General features: G+C 48.1%; 1 protein-coding gene across 1 annotated transcript in view; it reads left to right on the top strand.

Annotated features, from left to right (window-relative positions):
* GPC1 (glypican 1) overlaps positions 1-21150 on the top strand; it is a 192270-nt gene that overhangs the window by 153761 nt on the left and 17359 nt on the right. Inside the window, exon 3 of the mRNA XM_082767339.1 lies at positions 8300-8691. Within this exon, the coding sequence (XP_082623465.1) occupies positions 8300-8691 (392 nt within the window). The remainder of the gene's footprint in view (positions 1-8299; positions 8692-21150) is intronic.

Below are 21150 nucleotides of genomic sequence, written 5' to 3'. Positions count from 1 at the left end.
CACAGACATGTTGCCAGGGGACATCAGGAAGGTAATGCTGAGTGCATCAGAACTGACAAATTCTGTAAAGTGGTTTCTTGATGAGGCAGGCTTTGGAGAGAGCTGCTGCTGAGGCTGGGCAGGGTCTCAGAGGCTGCGTTTATGACACCCAGGCTTGTTGCTGTCACCTTGGGTGACTTTCACTAGGTCCCCAGCAGCTGTGTGGCACTCACCAGGAGGATGAGCAGAATGCCTGCCTCGCTGCAATTCCTCATGTGAGGATCACTTCTTTCCTCTGAAGAGCTTTCCACCAGGGAGCTTCCTCTCCTCCCTCACTTCAGTGGCTGGGATCCACGTCTGCCGTCCCTTAGACACAAGCAAACTATCTCGGCAAATCACAGAAACAGAGGAGGAATATGTAGAATAAAAAATAGGTGCAGATAATTGCATCTCTTTGACTGCCATGCAAAACAGTGCCAAATGGGCACAAAGCTTGCATTATAAAGGACAAAAGCATTATCCAAGTGCTGGCTGAACAAGAGCGCTTTCCCTTGGAAGTGACTGGAGGTGCTTACTCCCTGTGCTGTCACTTGGAGAGCCATGTTCCAAAATGGTGTTTCATGCAATAGCAATTTTTTTTTTTGCAAGAAGTTTCTTCGTTTTCTGAAAAAGCTTCTTTCTTCCTAACAAAAGAAAGCATCTGTCTGCATCCGAGCCTAAAATCAGTTTAAGCAAAGCCATGTTTAACTCTCACCCAAAGCCAGCTATTGCAGAGATTAGGCAAAATCCTATATAGCTACCTGCTTTCACTGCTGCTCATGTGGTGCTGGTTCTATCAACTAATCTTATCTTCGGAGACTTCAAAGGCAATTGCATCTGTGCCTAGAGAAGTTAATTAAACTGAAGAAGAAGGAAATTAGTAGAGGAATTATCAGGTGAAGACCTAGCAAAGGGGGAGGCAGCAATACGCTGTGTGGAAAGAGGAGCTCTTGGGCTGGAGGGAGACCCCAGTTGTGGGGGTCAAAGACAGCCCAGGTAAAGGCTGGAACAAATGACAGTAAATGTGCTCATGAAATCAGTTGATGACACAGTGCTGGGAAAAAGTTGTTACTAGAGAAGAGGGATAACCACAAAGACTGAAATAATAGAAACAGAATGATACTCTGTGTTCCAAAGTGCAAGGCATACGGCTGGGGACAAATTGGTTGTAAATAAAGGAGAAGGGTTTGGGACATACCCCGTTTGGTGGCACAAAGTCTGTGAAATGCTAATGTGATGCATTCCTAAACAGGGTCAGTGCAGTCCTTGCAGTATTCACAGCACTATTTCCAGTGGTGGAAAGGAGCTGTTCCTTGTAGTTCTGATCACCCACAGTTAGGAAAAGTTAGTGCCATCCAGAGGAGAAGAGTTAGTGGGATGATCAGAGAACTGGAGAGTCCTTAAGTGGGAAAAGTGAAAAGTGGGAAGGACCTCCACTTGTATAAGCAAGACAGCACAGATACTGAGAAAACAGAGGCCTTTGGGTATGAGTATCTCAGAGTGAACCCCAGGAAACAAAACCCCCATTGAAACTAGAGGTGCACACTGGCAAAGATGAAGCAGCTACAGAAGAAGCCTAGGCCAGAAGGTAAGGAGAGGAGTCCCTCTGTCTGAGGAGGACGATCGGGACCAGCCTGCCAGTAGGAGCAGTGAGGGCAGAACCTGTCTGCTCTTCTGCTGGGCACTGAGCAAGCTGAGGAGAGCACTAAATGGGGTGATTGCTCACTGACCACATCTCTCCTGTGCTATGTCACTCAGGCTCCCCCAAGTATCTGGCTCCCCACTAAACGCAAAGTGGCTTTTTGGAGAGTAGTCTAAAAGTTAGCATTTGTGTTACCTAAAAGCATCCTAATTCCTACATCCTTCTATGTTTCTTCACACTGCTTGTCCTTTGGCTTGTAGATATAAGCTAATTTTATCTCCGTTTGTTTGGGCTTTTTGAAGTCTGAGTCTCGGTTTGTCATTATGCCTCTTAGGTCACAGCCACAGCGCAAAAGGGCAATGTGCAACGTGGGAGGGATGTCATAGGTGAGAGTGATCCAGCATATGCAGGGAGGGACTGCATTCTCCAGGGCGGGTGGGGACTAAGGAGAGGCTGCCACAAGCGTGGCTGCTTCACAGGAATGTGAAACTGTGAAGGGAGAGGTGACCTCCAAAGGAAAATGCCATCAGGACTGCTACATGCCAGGCTGTTCGCACAGGGAACCTGAGCCTGCTGGGACTCACAGTGGTTACTGCCTTTGATAAGAGCCAGCTAAGGTGCAAACCAGAGCATGTTGCTGCTGTTGTATCAGTATCAGCTCTTCAGGCTAGGCATGGGTAGTACTTAAATTAATAATGAGTAATAACAATGTTATAAATAAAATATCACCGTACTAGCTGAAGTGAATAAAATAGACATGAATACATTAGCGTTGGATTTTAATGGCTTAAGCCTATTGCTGAATTATTCTCTTCTAATATTAGTTTGACTGCAAGGACAGTATTAAAACCAACCAGAGAACCAAATTGGTATCGGGATGTGCGGCAGTATATTAAATGGGAATGCAGCCCAAGAAAACACCGTGCCTCTGTGCCTCTGCTCAGACCGACACGGCCGGCTCAGAGCAGGTCTGCTCTACTAAGCATCTCCAGGCTGTTTCTTTCCCTGCTTCTGCTGATGTACAGGATACCACAGAGTTGGCTTATTTTTCTCTCCTGTTAGTCCAGTCTTCTCAGAACATGAGAGTGGTGTTAATGGTGAGCACATTTCACTTGGACGCCCATCAGGGCTGCAGAGATGCTCCCTGGCCCTGCGTGAAGTCCTCCAGAGCCTTGTGTACTTGCTCAAACTTGAGAAGCTGCAGTATGGCATTTGGTACTTCCTCCTCACACTGCAAGTCTAACTTGCCATGCAAAACTTTGAAGCCAGCAAGTTCTCACCTTGCCCAGCTGCTGAAAACTTTCAGTAGCGTTTGCACGAGGCTGGCACCTCTGCAGCCATACAGCACTGCGGGGTCTCTGTAAGCTGCTGGCACTTCCCACAGGGACTGCTCCAGGCTTCTCAGAAGCAGAACCAAAATGAATTTTGCAGTCCAGGAGCAGTCTGCTCTTGTCTTGAGACAGGCAGAAGTAGGGGAGAGCTTGGATCTGGAAGGTGGAGGCCTGGCAGAGCCCTGGGTGCTGCTTCTGCTGCCCTCAGGGAAGGTGAGGGGCTCAAGGTGTCGCCTGCCACAGGCTCCCCCCTGCTGGGGGCTGACTGACTGCGGGTGGGCGAGGAGATGGTCACTCCACATCTTCACCACATGTGGTCATCCAGTGCTAAACTTGCCTTTAGGAACTGCTTTCTTCTCAAAACCCGGGATTAACGTCCCCAACTGAGCAACATGTTCTCCTCCCTTGTCTCTTCCAATCTGGTTGCACTCCTCCCAGTCGGTCATAAAACTGTTTATGCTTCAGTTTTCCGCTTAAGGCTTAAGTAATATTCAGATTGAAAATAATTCAACTGCCTTTCTCCTGATTTCATATTTTTCTTCTAGCATGGCCTCTGTTCTGTAGGTTTTGAAGAAACCCAGGTCTGCTGCTTGCCCAAAGAGCATTTGGATGCTCATCTTTCAGTGGCCTCTTTGTTTTCCCCTACAGTCATTCCCACTCCATCACCATTTTAGTTGAAGGTACCCCAGTGTCTTCCAGATGTTGAGTGATCAAATGGCATCAAAGAGCTTGGGAAAGTATTTAATGGTGGCAGAGGGAGCTCAAAACTTGCTGTCTTCACAGAGAGGAACTGCTGGGCCCTGCCTTGCTCTTCACAGATTCCCAGTCTGAATCCAGAGTTGTGAAAATGTGGAAACTGTGAAAATATGGGCTGTGAACACTGGGAAGCTGTGAAGCGGAATGGGTGGGGATTTCCAATCGCTATCAAATGCTAAGTTTATAGATTCTGCTTGAAAACTTAATTCTCTGATAAGTAGCTTTTTGTCACTACAACAGCAGAAGAAACAGTGGCCAAGGCTGCAGAATTGTTTCCCTTGTAAAACCTTTCAATTCTTTCATCAGAGTTTTTTGGCATTTTTAAATTTCAGGCAGAAGCTTTTGAGGCCTGGCCTCTGACAAAATGCAAATTTTATTTGAGCAAAACCTGTTGTCTTCTTTCTCAGCCTGGAAATGAAAAGAAATAATAATAATAATAATAATAATAATAATAATAATAATAATAATAATAATAATAATAATAATAATAATGATGCAGGCTCCCGTTGTGTGATTTTTCTTTTGCATAATTTTGCAGCTAAATTGCAAATGTGATGTTTTACATAGAAACTGCTTTGGCTGAGGAGCTGTGGCCTTTCACTGGCCCAGGGAAAACGGAGGTTGGTTTGGCTGGAGGACTGGCTCTAGAAAAGCAGTGGCGTGGCTGTGCCTCACAGGCAGCAGCAAGGAAGGACTCAGCTGCCCAATGGCTCTTTGAGAAACCCCTTTTGGAAGAGCAGGAGTACAGATTTAGCAGATGGCTCACAGGATGTACCTCTGGCTAATCTGTGTCTATTGGAAAATTTTTGAGAAAAATTAGAAATTCTGCTTTTTTTTTTTTCTTTTTTTTTTTTTTAAGCTCTTTCTTGCGTCTCAGAGCAGAAACAGCTGCATGAGTTGCGATGTTGGCAGAGCTCAGGGGCCCTGGGGATGTGTCAGGGCTGTGGCTGGGCTCGAGCTGCCTCTGCACATCCATGCCCTGCCTGTGCTCATCACCCTCACGGTCTCTTAGGAGCCAGGGCAGACCCAGCAGAGGCGGGCCCAGGCAGAGTTAATAAATCCAATGGACCCCCAGGGGGTTATTTTAACTTTTTATATGAATAGTGGGGCGGCTGAACTACAAGAAGCTTCACACCTCCCCATATGCCCAAGGGCACCCCCCTCCACCCAACAGCTGCAGATGCTGGGCTGCTTAACCCAGGGTAAATCATTGCTTCTACCTGAAACCAGTAAACCCAGGTGCCTGGACTGGGCTTCAGCAGTTTGTTTGATCTGGAGGCCCTGCACATCCTTTTTGACACGCAGCTAATTACATGGAAGGAGGCAGGAGACATTAAGGAGGCGATGCAGAGTTAATTGGAGGTGGCTGTACTGAAGCCACAAGCAGTGCAGGCTGAGGTGGTGCTGGGGAGCAGGGCACTCAGCATCTCTCAGAGCATCCCTCTTGACAAACCCCACTTCTTAGTGCCTTCTAATGCTGCAAAATGTGCATTTCAATTCCCTGCCAGATTGGCTATTCATCACAAACACATTTAGGCTTAATTGCTAATTAATTTTCCCTAGATAGTGTAGATATATTTTTTCTCACTGTGTGAAATCTAGAAGAACTTTCTGAGAACCAGCCACAAATGAGTTGATTGTAATTGGTGTTCTCTCTCACTTACGTGAGCAGTAACAGTTCATCAGCTCTTAATTAGGTTGGACTTTTTTGAGAGCAGTTTCCATTTTTTTGACAGAAAGATATACATCTTGTTTCTCCTATTTCAATAATAGTAATAATAATAAGTCATTTTACCTCGAATTGACAAATCAGGCTGTGTTTGCTGGTGTTTTATTCCTCCTGATCGTGAGTGCCAAGCTGCATGTAATACCTGGATTGCTGAGCAATTTATTCAGTTAGTGTCACTTGTCACAAAGCAAATAGAACTGTTTGTGCAAGAAAGAAAGTCTGCACTCATTGGAATTAAATTGTGAACGGGTGACCAGCAGTCTTGGGAGTGATACCCTGAGATGTAGAGTGCCTGTAGGTGTCTCACAGCATCAGAAGAACTCTGAATTTTGTGCCTGTTGTCACTGAACTCTCTTCAGGCCATTACACAGGTAGGAAAGCCGTGGCAGCAGAAAAATGAAGCCACCTCAGATGAATCTGATTATTAAACTGTATTAGCAACCCGTGGTGCAGATGCAGAAGGCATTTTCATTTGTTCAGTCCACTTGCCGAGTTTTAGCTTCACTCAAATCTGAGAAACCACAGGGAAAATAATAATGTAGGAAAGACTGTACCATCCTTCCAGTGAAAATAAGGCCTGGAGAAAAGAGTTGTGCTAGTTATAAAGTTTCAGAGATGTCTACTTGTAGTCAGTGGCACTCCCTCAAAAAATAATTCCTTTTAATAAAGCTTTGTATGTGCAGTATGCATTTTTCAGAAGCCTTTCTTTCTTTTCTTCTATACCTTACACAGTGAAGTTAATTTATATACCTTAGATGCATGCTGCTTGATTATTAATGCATTTTAATTGAATAATGGTTTCCTTCCAACTGCAGCTTATCGTACATCACCCCAAAAAAATGGGGTAGCTTAGATTTAAAGAACAAGATAATCAGGTTTGCTTCAAAAAAAGCCCCAAAAAGCACAAATGTAATTGAAATGAAAATGATACTTTGAATCATTTTTCCTCTCACAGACTTAAATGATGATTACAGTTCTTCGTGTAAATCAATAAATTAAATCAGGCCGTTCCTGCTATGAGTTCCCCGCGGTGTAGTCTGAAGGTAGCTGGCAGAATGGGAATACCTGCAGATGTTAGAAAGGGAAGAATTTAATCTGCCCTCTTCACCCTGCTGTGTGTACAGAGACGAAGTCCCGTTTCTGTTGCTTCTGTACCCACTGAACCTAGGATGTAAAACCATTCAGTCGTTTATACCTAAACAAAAGCAGGATGCAAATCCAAATAAGCAAATTAATGAACAGGCTAGAACTGCAAACACGTTAACATTGGCATCGGTTCAAACCCACGTGAGCCTGACCCTGGCATGGCAAACATAGTAAGATGTGCCCATTCTGCAGCAGCGTGTGGGACTGGGACACGTGCTCAGGGGGCTTCGAGGCAGAGAGGCTGCGATGGCTGAGGTGGCTCTCTGGAAGGGCTGGCACCACTGTTGGTGGCAGCCCTGCTCCACCTCTGCAGGGCTTTGGCAAAAACGTGCTAGCTAACAAGCACCCATGCGCTCGTCTGACTAACTGCAGGCACTGCAGGGTGGGCCTCCATCACCTGCATGGCATCCGGGCCTCCTTGTGTGCACTCAGAGCTTTCTGGTGATGTTTAACAAGCACCAGCTTCTGTGCCAGAAACATCGAGTTCTTGATTCAGGCTTGAGTGCCTCCTGTGGTGGTAGCTGACACTTGTGGCATGTTATGGGGTATGTAAGCAGTGTCAGTTGACATGTTCTGTAAGGAAAACCTAGAAGTAACACTATGGCACTTTACTTTTTCTCCTCAGTTATATAAGAAATTCCTCAGATTAATGATACCCAAGTTCCTGTCTTCACTAATCAGTTGAGGTTTTGTGTGGTAGCCTGAAAACTACCTGTGTGATTAGCTGCTTATTAAAGCCTCCTGAAAGCCACCGGGAGTTCATGCAGTTGTGTGTGTGTCTCCGATGGGCAGTCCCACATGTCTGGCCCGGTGAAGTGAGCACCAGCACGATTCTTCTGTGGATTTAGGCAGATTCAAAAAGTGCCAGTGCTAGCACTTAGTGCTTGACTAAAACCAAATGTTGTGTCTAAACATTAAGAACTAACACGAGGATTTTGCTATTTGGAGCCTTAATGTTGAGCCTACTAAAAAATCCATTGTGGTATGGTTTGGAAGAAATACAAAAAAATATGTTCATTTGCTATTAATGTGCTTAAGGACAACGTGTTTGTTTCATATCTGCTTGGCATCTTTTATTGCATAGAAACCTTTCCTAGTGAATCAAGTAAGAAAGTAATCAAGCAAATATGTAAAAAGTAATCAAGTAAACTGTAAACTGATTTAGTTTACATATGTACAGTTTACATATGTGTAAGTACGGTTAGTCAGGCAGAAATAAAGATGGCATTTGGTGATGACAAGGCATGATTGTTGTAAGATTTCTGTAGGCTGCACTTGTACGTGCCTACATAAACCCCACTGGTCGTGAGCCCTGGCTGGCCTAATGCCTGGCTAGGGACTGACCAGGGGAAACAGGATCCTGCAGGTAGCAGCCTGGCCTTTTGCTGCTGTAGCAATGCAGGGAGCCCTTGGGAAACACCCTCGGGGAAGAGTCTCGGTTGTGTGGCCACCAGAAGGGGTGGAGAGGCCTGGCCCCCAGTGCCCTGGTACTGGCAGTGAGGGGTTCTCCTTCAGTCTCCTCGGCCAAGGCTCGGGACGGAGAGGGTGGGTGAGATCAGCTGGAGGAAAAGCTCTGTTAGTGCCTTCTTATTTCAGGGCAGTCAGTTGTGCTGCCAGACAGCGCGGCCTGTTAAATTCCTGCTTGTCCAACTGATCTCCTTTTTCCTCTCTCTTCAGGTTATTTCCAGGATTTGTTGAACAAGTCAGAAAAAGCCCTTTATGATGCTTTCCCAAGCCTGTACGGAGAATTGTACACTCAAAACATGAAGGTCTTCAAGGACTTGTACAGTGAGCTACGCCGCTATTACAGGGGCTCCAACATCAACTTGGAAGAGGCCCTCAATGAGTTCTGGACACGCTTGTTGGAGCGGCTCTTCAAGCTGATGAACCCCCAGTACCATATCACGGATGAGTATCTAGACTGCATGGTGAAACATGCGGAGCAGCACAAACCCTTTGGGGAAGTTCCCAGGGACCTGAAGGTGAAGGCAACCCGAGCCTTCATCGCAGCACGTTCCTACGCGCAGGGCTTTCTTGTGGGCAGCGACGTGGTCAAAAAGGTCTCTCAGGTATGTCGGGGTTCTTCCTTCTCTTCCATCCTCAATTTGGTTGGAGCCAGTCAACTACTTTTGGTCAGGGACAGGAGGATTTATTTGCCGTTAAGTTTTCGTTACAAGGCAAGCAGATATTTTTAAGTTTTGTAAAACAAACTGCTTGAGGGTAACCCATCAGTGGAAGGGAGCAGCAAGCCTGGGCTTCTACAGTCACTGGAAGCGCTGAAGAAGCAAGGTATAACTCACCGCAAGTCAGACTTTACCTCATTTTAACCTGTGTGGCAGAGTGCCAAGGAGATGTCAGTCGCCCAGGCTGAAAAGCTGTTTCGTTGCTTGCCCAGATTCCTCGCGTTTCCCTGGCAGGGAAATGACATGCCTCTAAATCACACTGCCTTAGTTTTCTCCTTGATGGAGATATGATGTAGGGTATGCAGAACTGGCTTGCCAAGAGTGTGCTGGGAATACGTGCAGAGAGATGTGTCTCGGTGGCTGGTGACAGGATTCCTTTGGCTGTTTCTGTAGCCGTGTATATTCGTACAGCCTCTGTGTACAGAAAGGGTGAGTCTGAAGAGTGTATTGGGATCTTCAGGGATGAAAGGTGCTATATAAATGTAAATTAATGTGGCTGAATCCAGGGTTTCAGGAGGAGGAAAATTGTCTATATTCTTTACTGCAGAAGCAGCCTTTCATAGCTAGAAGGTGATTGTCCTGAAACAACATATTCAGGCATTTCACACAAGTAGCAAAGAGAAAATCCATACTAAAAAATGACTGCATACTGCATGTGGCGATGGCAGTCAGCAGGTATGAGAACCAGGGTGTGATTAAACTGTGAATGTAAAAATATGGAATCACAATTAATTTCCTTGCAAGGTAATGTGTAGCAGAGGACGGTACTATTTGATGCAGCAAATCCAGACTTTGATCTCAGGAAGAAACATTAATGTAGTAACAGTGACAAATGCTTTAATTTATCAATGTGGGACTATAAAACCGTTCAGCTACCCAACAGCCTTTGTACATCTCATTAACATCACACTCTCCTGACACTTAAGACAGATAAAAGAGGAGAATGGTGTAATTTCAGAGAGACCAAAGTAAAACATTTTTCATAAATCCTCTGAATGACAGAGAGCATTCCAGCTTGCCATGCGTCACTGCCTTTTGCCAGGTGCGGTGGGTAAAGCAGACTGGTAGGGCAACTGCAGTCTTGGTGTCAGTGGAAGGGAAGGACCCAAGGTATGGATGTGCAGAGTATATTGGTGAAGAACCTCTTCCTGATGTCCAGCCTGAACCTCCCCTGCATCAGCTTGACACCATTCCCATTAGTCCTAGACTGGTGACTAAGGTGAATAGATCAGCACCTGCCTCTCCACTCCCCCTCGCGAGGAAGTTGTAGACCACGATGAGGTCCCCCCTCAGCCTCCTCTTTTCCAGGCTGAACAGGCCCAGTGCCCTCAGCCGCTCCTTGTATATCTTCCCCTCTAGGCCCTTCACCATCCTTATAACCCTCCTCTGGACGCTCTCCAGCAGTTTTACATCCTTGTTGTACTGTGCTGCCCAGAACTGCACACAGTGCTCAAGGTGAGGCCAGACCAGCACAGAGCAGAGCGGGACAATCACCTCTCTCGACCGACTGGCACTGCCATGCTTGATGCACCCCAGGGTAGGGTTGGCCCCCCTGGCTGCCAGGGCACACTGCTGGCTCATGTTCAGCTTGCTATCAACCATAAACACCGGATCCCTCTCCTCAGGGCTGCTCTCCAGTGTCTCGTCCCCCAGTCCCTATGCAGAATTTTTGTAGAATTTCAATTCTGGCTCTCTTTTTCTGAATCCTTCTTGGCTCACCTACCATATGGCACGTGAAGGAACATGACCTGTCACTGGATTCAGAGCACAGGGCAGATGTTCCTCTTCCTTCTGCCTCCCTGCTCTCCCAGGGCATCCCACCCTGTTCCTCCTGGCTGTTCCTCTTGCAGCAGCACTCCCTGGGCTTGCAGTTAACCCAGCAGGTTGCTGTTGTAACACAGTCTGCAGGAACTGAGTCAGGAAACCTCAGAGCTCATTTTGTAATGAAGGCCAAAACCGGCCCATCTTCCCTGTCTTCAGGAATGGGTTTACTTAAGGCAATGGGGGATGAGAATGCTGAGGTGGGAAATTCATTTTGTGCCTGCCCCGGTGGCCCTCAGCCATGTCTGAAATAAAAAGCCTGATATACCCACTTTCTCTCACCTGATGTGGACTTAAACCAGTGCCAACTGGAGTGCAGCGCTGTGGCTGACACACGGGTTGATTTTTGTGAATGGCCAAATGCCTGCACGAGATATAGGGCATGAGTGCTGTCTTTTGAGGGATTTTCAGTAAATCCCCTGTCAGTAAGTACGAATTTTCCTTCTTTTTGTCCTGATGACAAGTTCCAAGTTTTACCTCGTAGCTATTTGTCTCATTGCCCCGATTCAGAGCCCCTGCGCAGCCGAGAGCGGCTCTGCCCTCCCCAAAGGGAGAAGCTGTCCCCGCTCAGCCTGCAAGCGCAGCCGCAGAGCATCCTCTTCACCCGAACAGGATCTGCAACTGGGGCTTTGATTTTAGTCATTTTTCATCTTGCTTTATATTTATGACATTCAGCGAAAGCTTGCAAGATCAGAGGCTGGGATCAGACTTTCCTGGCAGCTGGCAGTGTTCTCTAAAAATAACTCTTTGAGCTGAAACTTCTCACAGAGCACTGGCATTTTGGTCAAGAAGTCTGGGGACAGCCTGTTGAAGTGGACATACAGAAATAAATTATCCAGCTTTGTGCTTCTGAAAAAAAAAATAGATTAATTAGTTTTTATTTGCGTGTATAGTTGCAAATCTCAGAAAAGCCACTGATTTCTAGTAAATGACATCCTTGGCATGCAGCTTGCCCTCAGCAAGGAATAAAATGCTCTAAGATCAGGAAAGTGTTTCTTCAGCAGCCAGGGAGGCTGCGCTGCAGACAGTTGCTGCAAGTGCACATTGCGCATCGTCTTCAGAGGGTCAGACGCTCTCAGGAGATACCTGCCCGGCGGATGGTGGGGACAGGGAGGCTGAATGCTCGTGTGGGTGTTTTCCCACATGCCAGCTCCATCTGAAACAGATCCCTCTGCAGTCCTCCTGGTTTCAGCAGCTCAGGCGGTTTCATGTCAGTGTTTGTCACCTGCATCCTACCAGTAGCCCAGGTCCTCAAGCAGAATACTGCAGAGGCCGTCATCCCATTGAAAGACTGAAGCTGTTGGCCACACGTTGTAAAACGGGGAAGAGTCTGCCCAGACGGAAAGACAGGCAGGATTCTGTGACATTTCTTTAATCTCTGCTGCCTCTCCTCCTTGCCCCAGGGGCTCTTCTTCCTCAGCCTCCCTTCCCCGGGCTGATAGGAAGCCGTGGCTGCAGGCCCGTGTGTGCACTGCCTGCGAGTGGGGCTGCTGGGGGCTGGCAGCGGGGGATGAAGAGATGGGGGGCAGCAGGAGGGAAAATGGCAAGAGCGTTTTTCATCTTTACTGCCGTCCTGGCTTTTAAGGCAAAGTCACCCTGACGAACTCCAGGCTCCGACACCAAGATCTAAAGCTTTTAATGCTGTGGTTCCTGCCACCAACCTGGCCCCACGCTGACAGCAGCGGAAGCTCTGCCATCTGCACAGCGGCTGCGGGAGGGGGCCGGGCACGCAGGCAGCTGGGGCTGCTCTCAGCAGCCCTCACGGGGCAGCCAGCACGGGGATGGATGTGCTCGGAGCAGGGCTCGGCTGTGCTGCTGTGCCATGATGGGTGGGGGTGTTGGGGCGGCATCTTTGTGACCGCATTCGGGTTGCGTGTTTCTGTAGCTAGTCTGTTAGCCCCTGGTGCAGGTTTTCCCTTCGGTTACAAAACAGGAATTCATTTTTCATGGTCTGCATGGAGAGGCAGCTACCAAAACAGCAGCAGCCACAGAATCCCTGGTGAAGGGCACACAGAGTAAGGAGATCCCCCAGCGCTGCGTGCCTCCACTGCCTGCTGGGGCAAGGCAGACAAAATACCCCCGTTTTGTTTAGGATTCTTTTTTTTCATTGTGTGATTGGCACCTGTCCCAAACCAGCATTTGCTGCGACACGGAGCTTCCTTTGGACAGGTGAAGGCCTTGTGCTGGGTGGCTCGCTGGCTGCCAGCTGCTTCCCCAGGGACCCCACACTTAGTTCGAGTGATCGTCAAGTTCAGCGACGAGAGCATGAATCTGTGCTCCTGTGACATATGGGGTGCAGGTGCACTGAGATAAGGCTGGAGGGGAAGCAAAGCTGAGACAGTAAAAATGGCAGTGGTTGGGAGATAACCCCTTAAACCAAGGCAGAAAGTCTTTGGAGAGATGCACCATGATAAACAGGGGGATCCTGTCTGCTTTTTGTTTGTTGCTCTCACAGCACGGCCCAGATGTCTAAGTCTTAGGTCAGGATGTCTGTACAAAGTGCTGTGGGAACAGGTAGCAGAGGTGATCTCATTTTCAGCAGGGCACCCCAAATTGCAGTGAGGCTGCATGTGGGTCATTACTGGCCTCCTGCATCTCAACGTGGGAGCAGGGGCTGCACCAAGGGCAGGGAGGAGAGCTGCTCCCCACATCAGAAGATGTCTGGTGGTCTGGACACCTCAACTTCCCCTTGGAGACCTGGACACCCTGCAAATGTTGGGTCAAAGTGTGGAAAAAGTGAAGCAATAATGCTCATTGAATCATAGAATCACTAAGGTTGGAAAAGACCTTCAAGATCCTCTGGCCCAACCACCCCCCTACCACCAATGTCACCACTGAACCCTGTCCCCAAGCACCACGTCCAACCTCTCCTTGAACACCCCCAGGGACGGTGACTCCACCACCTCCCTGGGCAACCCGTCCCAGTGCCTGACTGCTCTTTCTGAGCAGAAATGTCTCCTCATTTCAACCTGAACCTCCCCTGGCACAACTCGAGGCCATTCCCTGGTCCTATAACTGGTTACCTGTGAGAAGAGGCCGACCCCCAGCTCCCCACAGCTTCCTTTCAGGCAGTTGCAGAGAGCAATGAGGTCTCCCCTGAGCCTCCTCTTCTCCAGACCAACCCCCCCCAGCTCCCTCAGCCGCTCCTCACAGCACTTGTGTCCCAGGCCCTTCCCCAGCTTATGTCAATCATCAGTTTTAAGAGTTGTTTGCATTTATTTTCCTAAGAAGATGTTCTTAAAGAAGGCTACTTTTCCTTCAAGGTTGAAACAAAGTATGATGATTTTCTTTACTAATTATAAGCTTTTTCACTAAATCCTGTATTTCATTTTACTGATGGAAGTCATCTATCAGTACAGTTTTATTTAAGCAATGCTGTGTCTCGCCATACATTTCAGTCTCCTTTTTTAAACTTTTATGTTGGTATAAGGTAAGTGGCAGATTTCCTATTTACCATATGAGTAATTTTTAAACACATGGTAGGTCAAGCTACACTTGGAACGAAATTGAATTCCAATTAAAAAGGCCCCAAAATAGAATTTTTAGAAGTGTTTTTAATCGTTAAATGGGTGTGCTGGATGCATACGGAAAATAATGATTATCCAAATATGCTTTACATCTCCAGCAAGTCAATAATTTAACAAAGACAATATGGTCATCCCTGGTATTCCTGTCCTTTAAGGCTGTGACTGTTGTTCGTACCTTGGGTTTTTCATAGGTTGGAAGGACATAGTTGGTTTCTGCCTTTGAGCTTACAGTTGCTTTTTGGGTGAATTAGCCATAAAATTGATCAGAATAAAAATGAAGTGAAGAATATAATCTCTTTCCCACAGATATGAAATCACTTTGCTAAAACAGCTTGAGTGCAGTGAATTCCTGTCCCATCTGCACAGTGACACATCTCCATCCTTTCAGTGGCTTATCTTTATTCAGAGCATTGGCAACAAGTACATAAAATCATAAGTAATACTTTATTTCACCTAAAGGCTTTCACTTGTTCAATAAAGTTACATATTTATAAAAAGTGCCCTCCCCTTGATCCTGAAAAGACAATAAAGCCCAGCTGGCTTACTGTTTGTACATAAATGTTCTGAGAATCTTGTCCCGTGGTGGAGCATCAGCAAGGGGCAATATTTATTATTTCCTTCTCACGGAGCGGTGTCCCACCTCTTGCTCTGGGGCTGTTCGTTTCTTGCATGGCAGAGGTGTGTTTTTGTGTTATGGCACTCAGCGGCAGGATACCATTGTGCAGAGACTGTCTTAGCCCCAAGGAGCCATTAGAAGCCAAAGTCAATTCGCTCTCCAGCTGATGTGCTGCTTTGTAGAGCCAGAAGCTCTCTCCTGGGACCTGCTTTCACCAGGGGAGGTATCATTCCCTTCAGAGAGATCATCTGTTGCTCTCCTGGGATTTAATAAGCCTCCCCCGTTCAGACTGCAGTACCTGTGCTATAGACAGCTCTGCAGGTCTTAGTAAGACGCTGTTCATCCAGTTCAGCCTTGGACCTTAAAAGATAAAGGGTGATGAGACAGAACCCTGCAGGATCTTCGCGTGGGGTGCAGGCAGAGGAGAGCAGCAGGGCCCGTGGGTGCTGGCATCCCCAGAGGGGACAGAGGTGGCATGCAGCTTGTCCCAGCCAGGTACAAACAATTGACAGAGCCTGCTGCTGCCCATGGGATGCAGCCACCTCCAGCAGGAACCTGGAGCAGGGAGGAGGAGTGCCTCAGCTGCACGCTGAGAAATCACATCCTAGCCAAGGAGCTGGAGGGGAAGCAGCTCCTGGGAGGGGGATTCGTTTCCTGCCTTTTGACTGTCAGGGGTCTGAATAAAGATATCGCAGTTTTCCTGAACGAGAATCATTTTAGATTAAAAATATTTATTTTTTTCTCCATACTGTCATTGCAAACCACTGATTTTTGAGTTTCCTGCAAACAAGCTGGTCAGTGATTGTGCTAAGAGTTTGTGCTCCTCCAGACCCAGCAGCAAGTCATAGGGTGGGAAACGCCACGGGCAGCCTTGGCGGATCTGGCTGTGTTCAAGAAGAGGAGGACTGAAATCCCTGTGGCTGGGAAGCCTGTGGTACTTCAGATGCCTCTGCCTGCGAACAGCATCTTGCACTACAGGCTGAAATAAGCTGCTACACTTCGGGGACCGGTTCTGTACTCAGTCCTCCTGCCCAAACCTCTGCCTTTCCCCACTGAGGTCAGGGCTGCCTCTGAGGAAGCCTCCCATGTCCTTGGAGAGCCCTCCTCCCTGGGCGGTGGGTAACTGGGATTGCATGGCTTAACATGTCTCAGATGTAAGTCCCAGTCAGCCAGATCCCTCTGCAAACCCAGAAGCCTAATGTCCCTTTCCCAGAACGATTTCACAGGGCTCCGCAGAAACAGGCCGTGCCTGCCTGAGGGAGCAGCCCGCCAGCAGGTCCCTCTGTGCTTCAGCCAGCCTGGCTCAGCCGCAGACCCACCGACACCGCTCGGAGCCCGCTGCTCTCTTCCAGCACTGCTGCCTGTAAAGCTGGGGAGAGTTGTGCAAGGAAGTCGGGATTTGTTTGGGCAGATTCAGATGGAGCTGCATGGGGTGCACACGGTGTTGAACATCAGACCTCATGTTTCTCAGGTGGTGCTTTCCAGTATTTCTATCCCGTGTTATATTTAAATCACAAACCTTCAGAGATAAAAGCCTGTAGGTGTTCCGGATATAATAGAAATGGCGCAGGCAAACAGGTACTTGTCTCCCATACGTATCTGGTGGTTAAAATCAATTGAATAAGGTTTTCAAAGGATTCAAAATTGTACCAGCTGGAAATCACTGCGTCAGGTGGAAGGAGAAGGGAGTGTGTTGAACAGGCAGCTGTGGCTTGCAGTATTTTTCTCCAGAGGGAGAGGAGCGTGGCAGCCAGCCATCTAAACTCATCAGTCTTCCACTCATTTTAGTGTCTGGACAAAGGGGAGCACTGGGCAGGAACCCCAAGGCCTGCATCCTCTCGGGTGGCTGCAGCTCCTGTCCTCTGCTCTGGTTTCCCCGTGAACCGTGCTGCCTGCTGGGGCTGGGAGTCATCATTGCTGCTCGCAGGAGGTGCCGTGATGCTGGCTGCAGTGGGGCTGGGACTGACTGCTCCCCAATCAGCTGCTTCCGTTTGGGTTGCTCTAGCCTTCATTTCTTTCCTTTTTTCTTTTTTTTTTTTTGAGTTTGCAAAATGGCCATTTGGCTGCTGGGCTGGCCTCGCTTCTGTCCTGAGCTGGGAAGAAGCCAGGCAGTCTGTCTGTCCTCAGGCTCAGCACCAGCTCTGGTCCACTGGAGCGCGAAGGGCACAGCTTTGGCACCAGTCTTTATCTTCCGCATCCCTCACCCTGTGCTGAGCTGATCGCAGCAAGGAAAAGCATGAGGGTCACTACCTGCAGGGTCATCTCTGCCCTGCTGCTGCACCCCAGCCCGGCTGTTTGCTTTGGGATCCCTGAAAGAGTTTTTGGAAGCACGGTTGATGCATCTTGAGTGATGGACTTGGTGAAGCTCAGAACTCACCGTGCTCCATGGACTGATTGGTGTGCATTTGTATAAGGGAGATAATGACTGAAGTGATTATACAATTCATTAGACTTCGAAAGAATCATATTTGTCAGCCCTGCAGCTGTTCCTTACAGAGTTTTATTCTAAAAGATGGGAAACCTTGGTTCATTTAACACACACCGAGGTGCTAATTATATCAGGACTGGCACAAATATGCTCAAGGCAGCTGCTGACCATGTGAAGGAGGGAGCCGGGGCTGCTCCTGTGCAGGTGAGCTGGGTGCTTACAGCCCTGTGCACACAGCAGCCAGGCCCCAGTTTCCAGCTTGCACACCTGGAAACAGAACCCACAGCACCCCCCTGCTTGTTTTGATCACAGTGCTCAAGAGTCCTTTCTTGGAAAGACTGAAAATGAAATGCTTCCGAGCTTGTAGGTGCCACGTTGCAGGCAGCCCCCGTCACGGAGCCAGGCGGCCACAGACCCATCCTCCAGGTGCCCTTCGTGGAACAGAAGCGAGGGCCGTGGTTGCGTAGCGTGCTGCTGGGCTCTGCCGCTGGCACGCCTGGCAGCACCTGCTCCCCTGCTCGCCATTTCTTTGTAGCTGCGTTTTTTCATGCTGACAACCTTATCCCAGCAGTACAATTCAGGCTGAGGGGTTTGGAGTAATTCGAGTGGCTCTGAACAACCTTCCCAGTGCACACAGCCAGATCTGTGAATTGAAGAGTTGACCTGATTTCTCTTAAATATTACTCCAGAATGTGTGTGGGGTTTTTTGTTTGGTTTTGTTTGTTTGTTGTTTTTTTGTGTGTTTTTTTGGCTTTTTTTTTTTTTTTTTTTTTGCAGCTGGCAATAAAAAACTTCCCTTATTTCCATGGGTTGCCTTTAAAATACCCCTCAGGAGGAAGGTAGGCAAGGGTGCCACACACAGCTGCCCATGGAGCCGCCTGCCTTCAGCCCCTGAGGCCTCCTCCAAGGGACGGGGAGCAGAGCCCGCTCTGATCCCAGCCCCATGGCAGGAGCTGTTCTCGCGGTTTGTAAAACTACAGGTCGCTGGGTGAGTTTTAAAAACATGCAGTGAACAAGAATAGCGATAAATTGTAGTCTTGCTGTGGAGGCATCTGGCTCTAGGTGCGTTCTCCCACTGGCTGTCAGGACATGCACCTGCCTCAGGTTTAGAAAGCTGCCTCTAAGCTGCTGGCTTTAAAGCATCGGTAGGTTTGGGAACCCAAGCTGCCCGATGTTGCTGGGTTTAATCTGTTTCTGGAGGTTAAAATGGCCATTCAGACAGTCAGATATTCTACCTAGAAAAACACACCTGTGAGTTAGTGCAGGCACTTTTTGTCATATATTTGACGTTTCTGGAGGTATTTTGTATTCTCCTCAACCATCCCCACGTCGTGTCAGAACAACAGCCTGGTGCTGCAGGTCCATGTGCCTGTGTGCGTACCTCAGACCTGTGCTGCTCCTGGGTGGAGAGGGCTGGGAAGGGACACGACAGGCTGGGACCTGATCCCACACGGTGAGCACCAACAGCACCCCGCTCTGCAAGGAGCTCCCTGGGGCAAAATGTTTCAAGGGGAGAGGGCCGAGAGCTACACCTCCGCCAGAGGCGTTATGGACTGGCTTGGTCTTCTCCTTCCATCAGTCAACCTGCCTGCACCCACTGTATTTATCACCCAGGCCTCTCTTCATCCTCAGATCTCTCCCCCCTACCTGACCCTGGCTCCTGGGGAAGCAAGGCACAGATGGCTCCCAGCAGCCTGGGGCTGAACATGCAACAGGAGAGGGGGGTAGGAAAATAGCAGCAAGAGCTGCGCTTCATTTATTGGTGTTAAATGCCTTTCAGGTGTACTTAAAGGCCCTCGAAGGCCAAGGAGTCCCATCACATTGCAGCTCAGCTGCAGGTTCTCATTTGCTTCTAAGCCAGACTTCAAAAGGAGAAAGGATTTGGGTGGGGATTTTTGTTTGTTTTTGTTTTGCTTTTTTTTTTCTTTCCCTTGATTGAAGCCAACATTTCAAAAGCATCTGCAGCTTGGCCACAGGTTCTGGGTGCTGAAGAAGCTGCCTACCTCCTCATGGGCACACAAGGAGTTTTACCAGGGGCTGCAGGAGCAGCAGAGCTGGGCTCACCCCTTGCAGCTGGCCAGAGCCAGGCCTGCTCTGCTCGTGCTGGGGGTAGCAGCGTGACGCTGCCGCTGCTGAAGTGGCCTTCCAGGTGCCTGCAGCTTCCTTCAGCCTTTCTCCAGAACTCAGAAAGCTGGGGAGTGGGAGGGAGGATCAATGCTCGATCCAAAAATCCTGGATGTGATGATACAGAGCTTGTCCCGGCACCAGCACCTCGTTGTCACTTGTGCCCGGGGCCATCCGCTCTGCATCCCAAACTTCGTTCTTTGGTCTTTCCAGGCACCTTCACAGAAAATAATTGGCTTGCATAAAGAAATGTGTTTTGGATTGAAGGTGTAGCAGCTTTTAGCTAAAAAAGAAAGACTTTGTTAAAAAAAAAAAAAAAAAAAAAGAAAGAAAGACATGGTAATGCATTAAAATTTAAGGCTTCTATCATTACTTCAACAGGCCCTTCTGTGAGGGTGTTACCCTCAAATATTTTCCAAGCCATAGGCATTAAGGTAACAGCAGAAAACACGGCTTTTCTTTGCATCTCTCTGTTCTTCTCTGTGACCTGTCCTATGAGGCTCCAGTTACTAAGGGTGAAAAAAACCTTCCACTGTGATAGTTTTAGAGCAGTCCAGTTCTGTGCCAGGAGGAATTGCGCCGTGCTTTCACACCCCGTGTAGCTTGCACCAAACCTTACACTGAGATATCTACAAACCAGGCGATGTTGTTTGGAAAATGAACAGATAGCCTGGGTGAGTGATTCACTGGGAAAAGAACAGGTGATGGTGGGGTTCCAAGAGGAGTATCCCATGGCTCTGTAAAACATGCTTTACATGTTTTGTAACATGTTTTTTACATATTTACATAGATGCTTTTAGTATCTATGAGCATGTGTATTTGTGCAAAGATGGGTGACTTGGACTGAACATGAAAAACACAAGTTTGAGCTGTTCTTTAAAGGCTCAGAGGAAGGATAAGAAGGCTTTTTCCTGTGCTCTGGAAAAATCTAGCCATTTCAGCCAGAGTGCTTCCCAGTTGTGCATCCCACAGAGACCAAGGCCTTGGCAGATCCAAGAGTTGTCTGCACTCAGGTGTTTTCGGTGCCTCCAGTGTTGATGCAGGAGAGCCTCACGTGGTTGAGCTCTTTCTCCCATTCTACAAGTAGTTTCGCCTCACCTGCGTCTTCCCTTCAAAAGTTTATCCTGGATGTATGTTTTAGGTAATAGTAAGGACAGCTCAGTTCTCCTTGAGCATGTCTCAGTGCCAGGAGACAGAGTAGGTGACTGCTCGTCCCTCAGCTCCCTGCATTTCTGTGATTCTCTGCCTTGAATCATAGAATCATAGAATCATAGAATATCCTGAGTTGGAAGGGACCCTTAAGGATCATCAAGTCCAACTCTTGACACCGCACAGGTCTACCCAAAAGTTCAGACCATGTGCCTAAGTTCACAGTCCAATCTCTTCTTAAATTCAGACAGGCTTGGTGCAGTGACCACTTCCCTGGGGAGCCTGTTCCAGTGTGCAACCACCCTCTCTGTGAAGAACCCCCTCCTGACGTCAAGAATAATGCCTTGGAAGCATATTAGTAAACTACCTGGCAGGGGCCTTTTTGGTCAGGAGCCTTCCAGGCTGAATGTTTTCTAAATTGTCTGTTGTGGTTGCAGGGAACCCAGCCTGGGACTAATCCCCCAGCCTATCCTCTCAACAAATTGCTTGCAAAAGTCATTAATTTTGCTGTAATTGATTTAAACATTGCTCAGGAGGAGGAAAAATGAGGGAAACAAATGCCACTTTGAATGCTGAGGACGACGTGTTCTCAATTTTCTGTTGTATTATCTCCACATGTGCTCATTCCCTGCTGGCTCTTCCGCAAGCGCCGGTGCCGAACAGTCGCGCGGTGAGTCCCA

This window comes from Aythya marila (assembly GCF_965140915.1).
Source record: "Aythya marila genome assembly, chromosome: 9".
NCBI classification, from domain to species: Eukaryota; Metazoa; Chordata; class Aves; order Anseriformes; family Anatidae; genus Aythya; species Aythya marila.
Note: the sequence above shows the minus strand (reverse complement) of the source record. Positions and strands in the feature narration are given on the sequence as shown.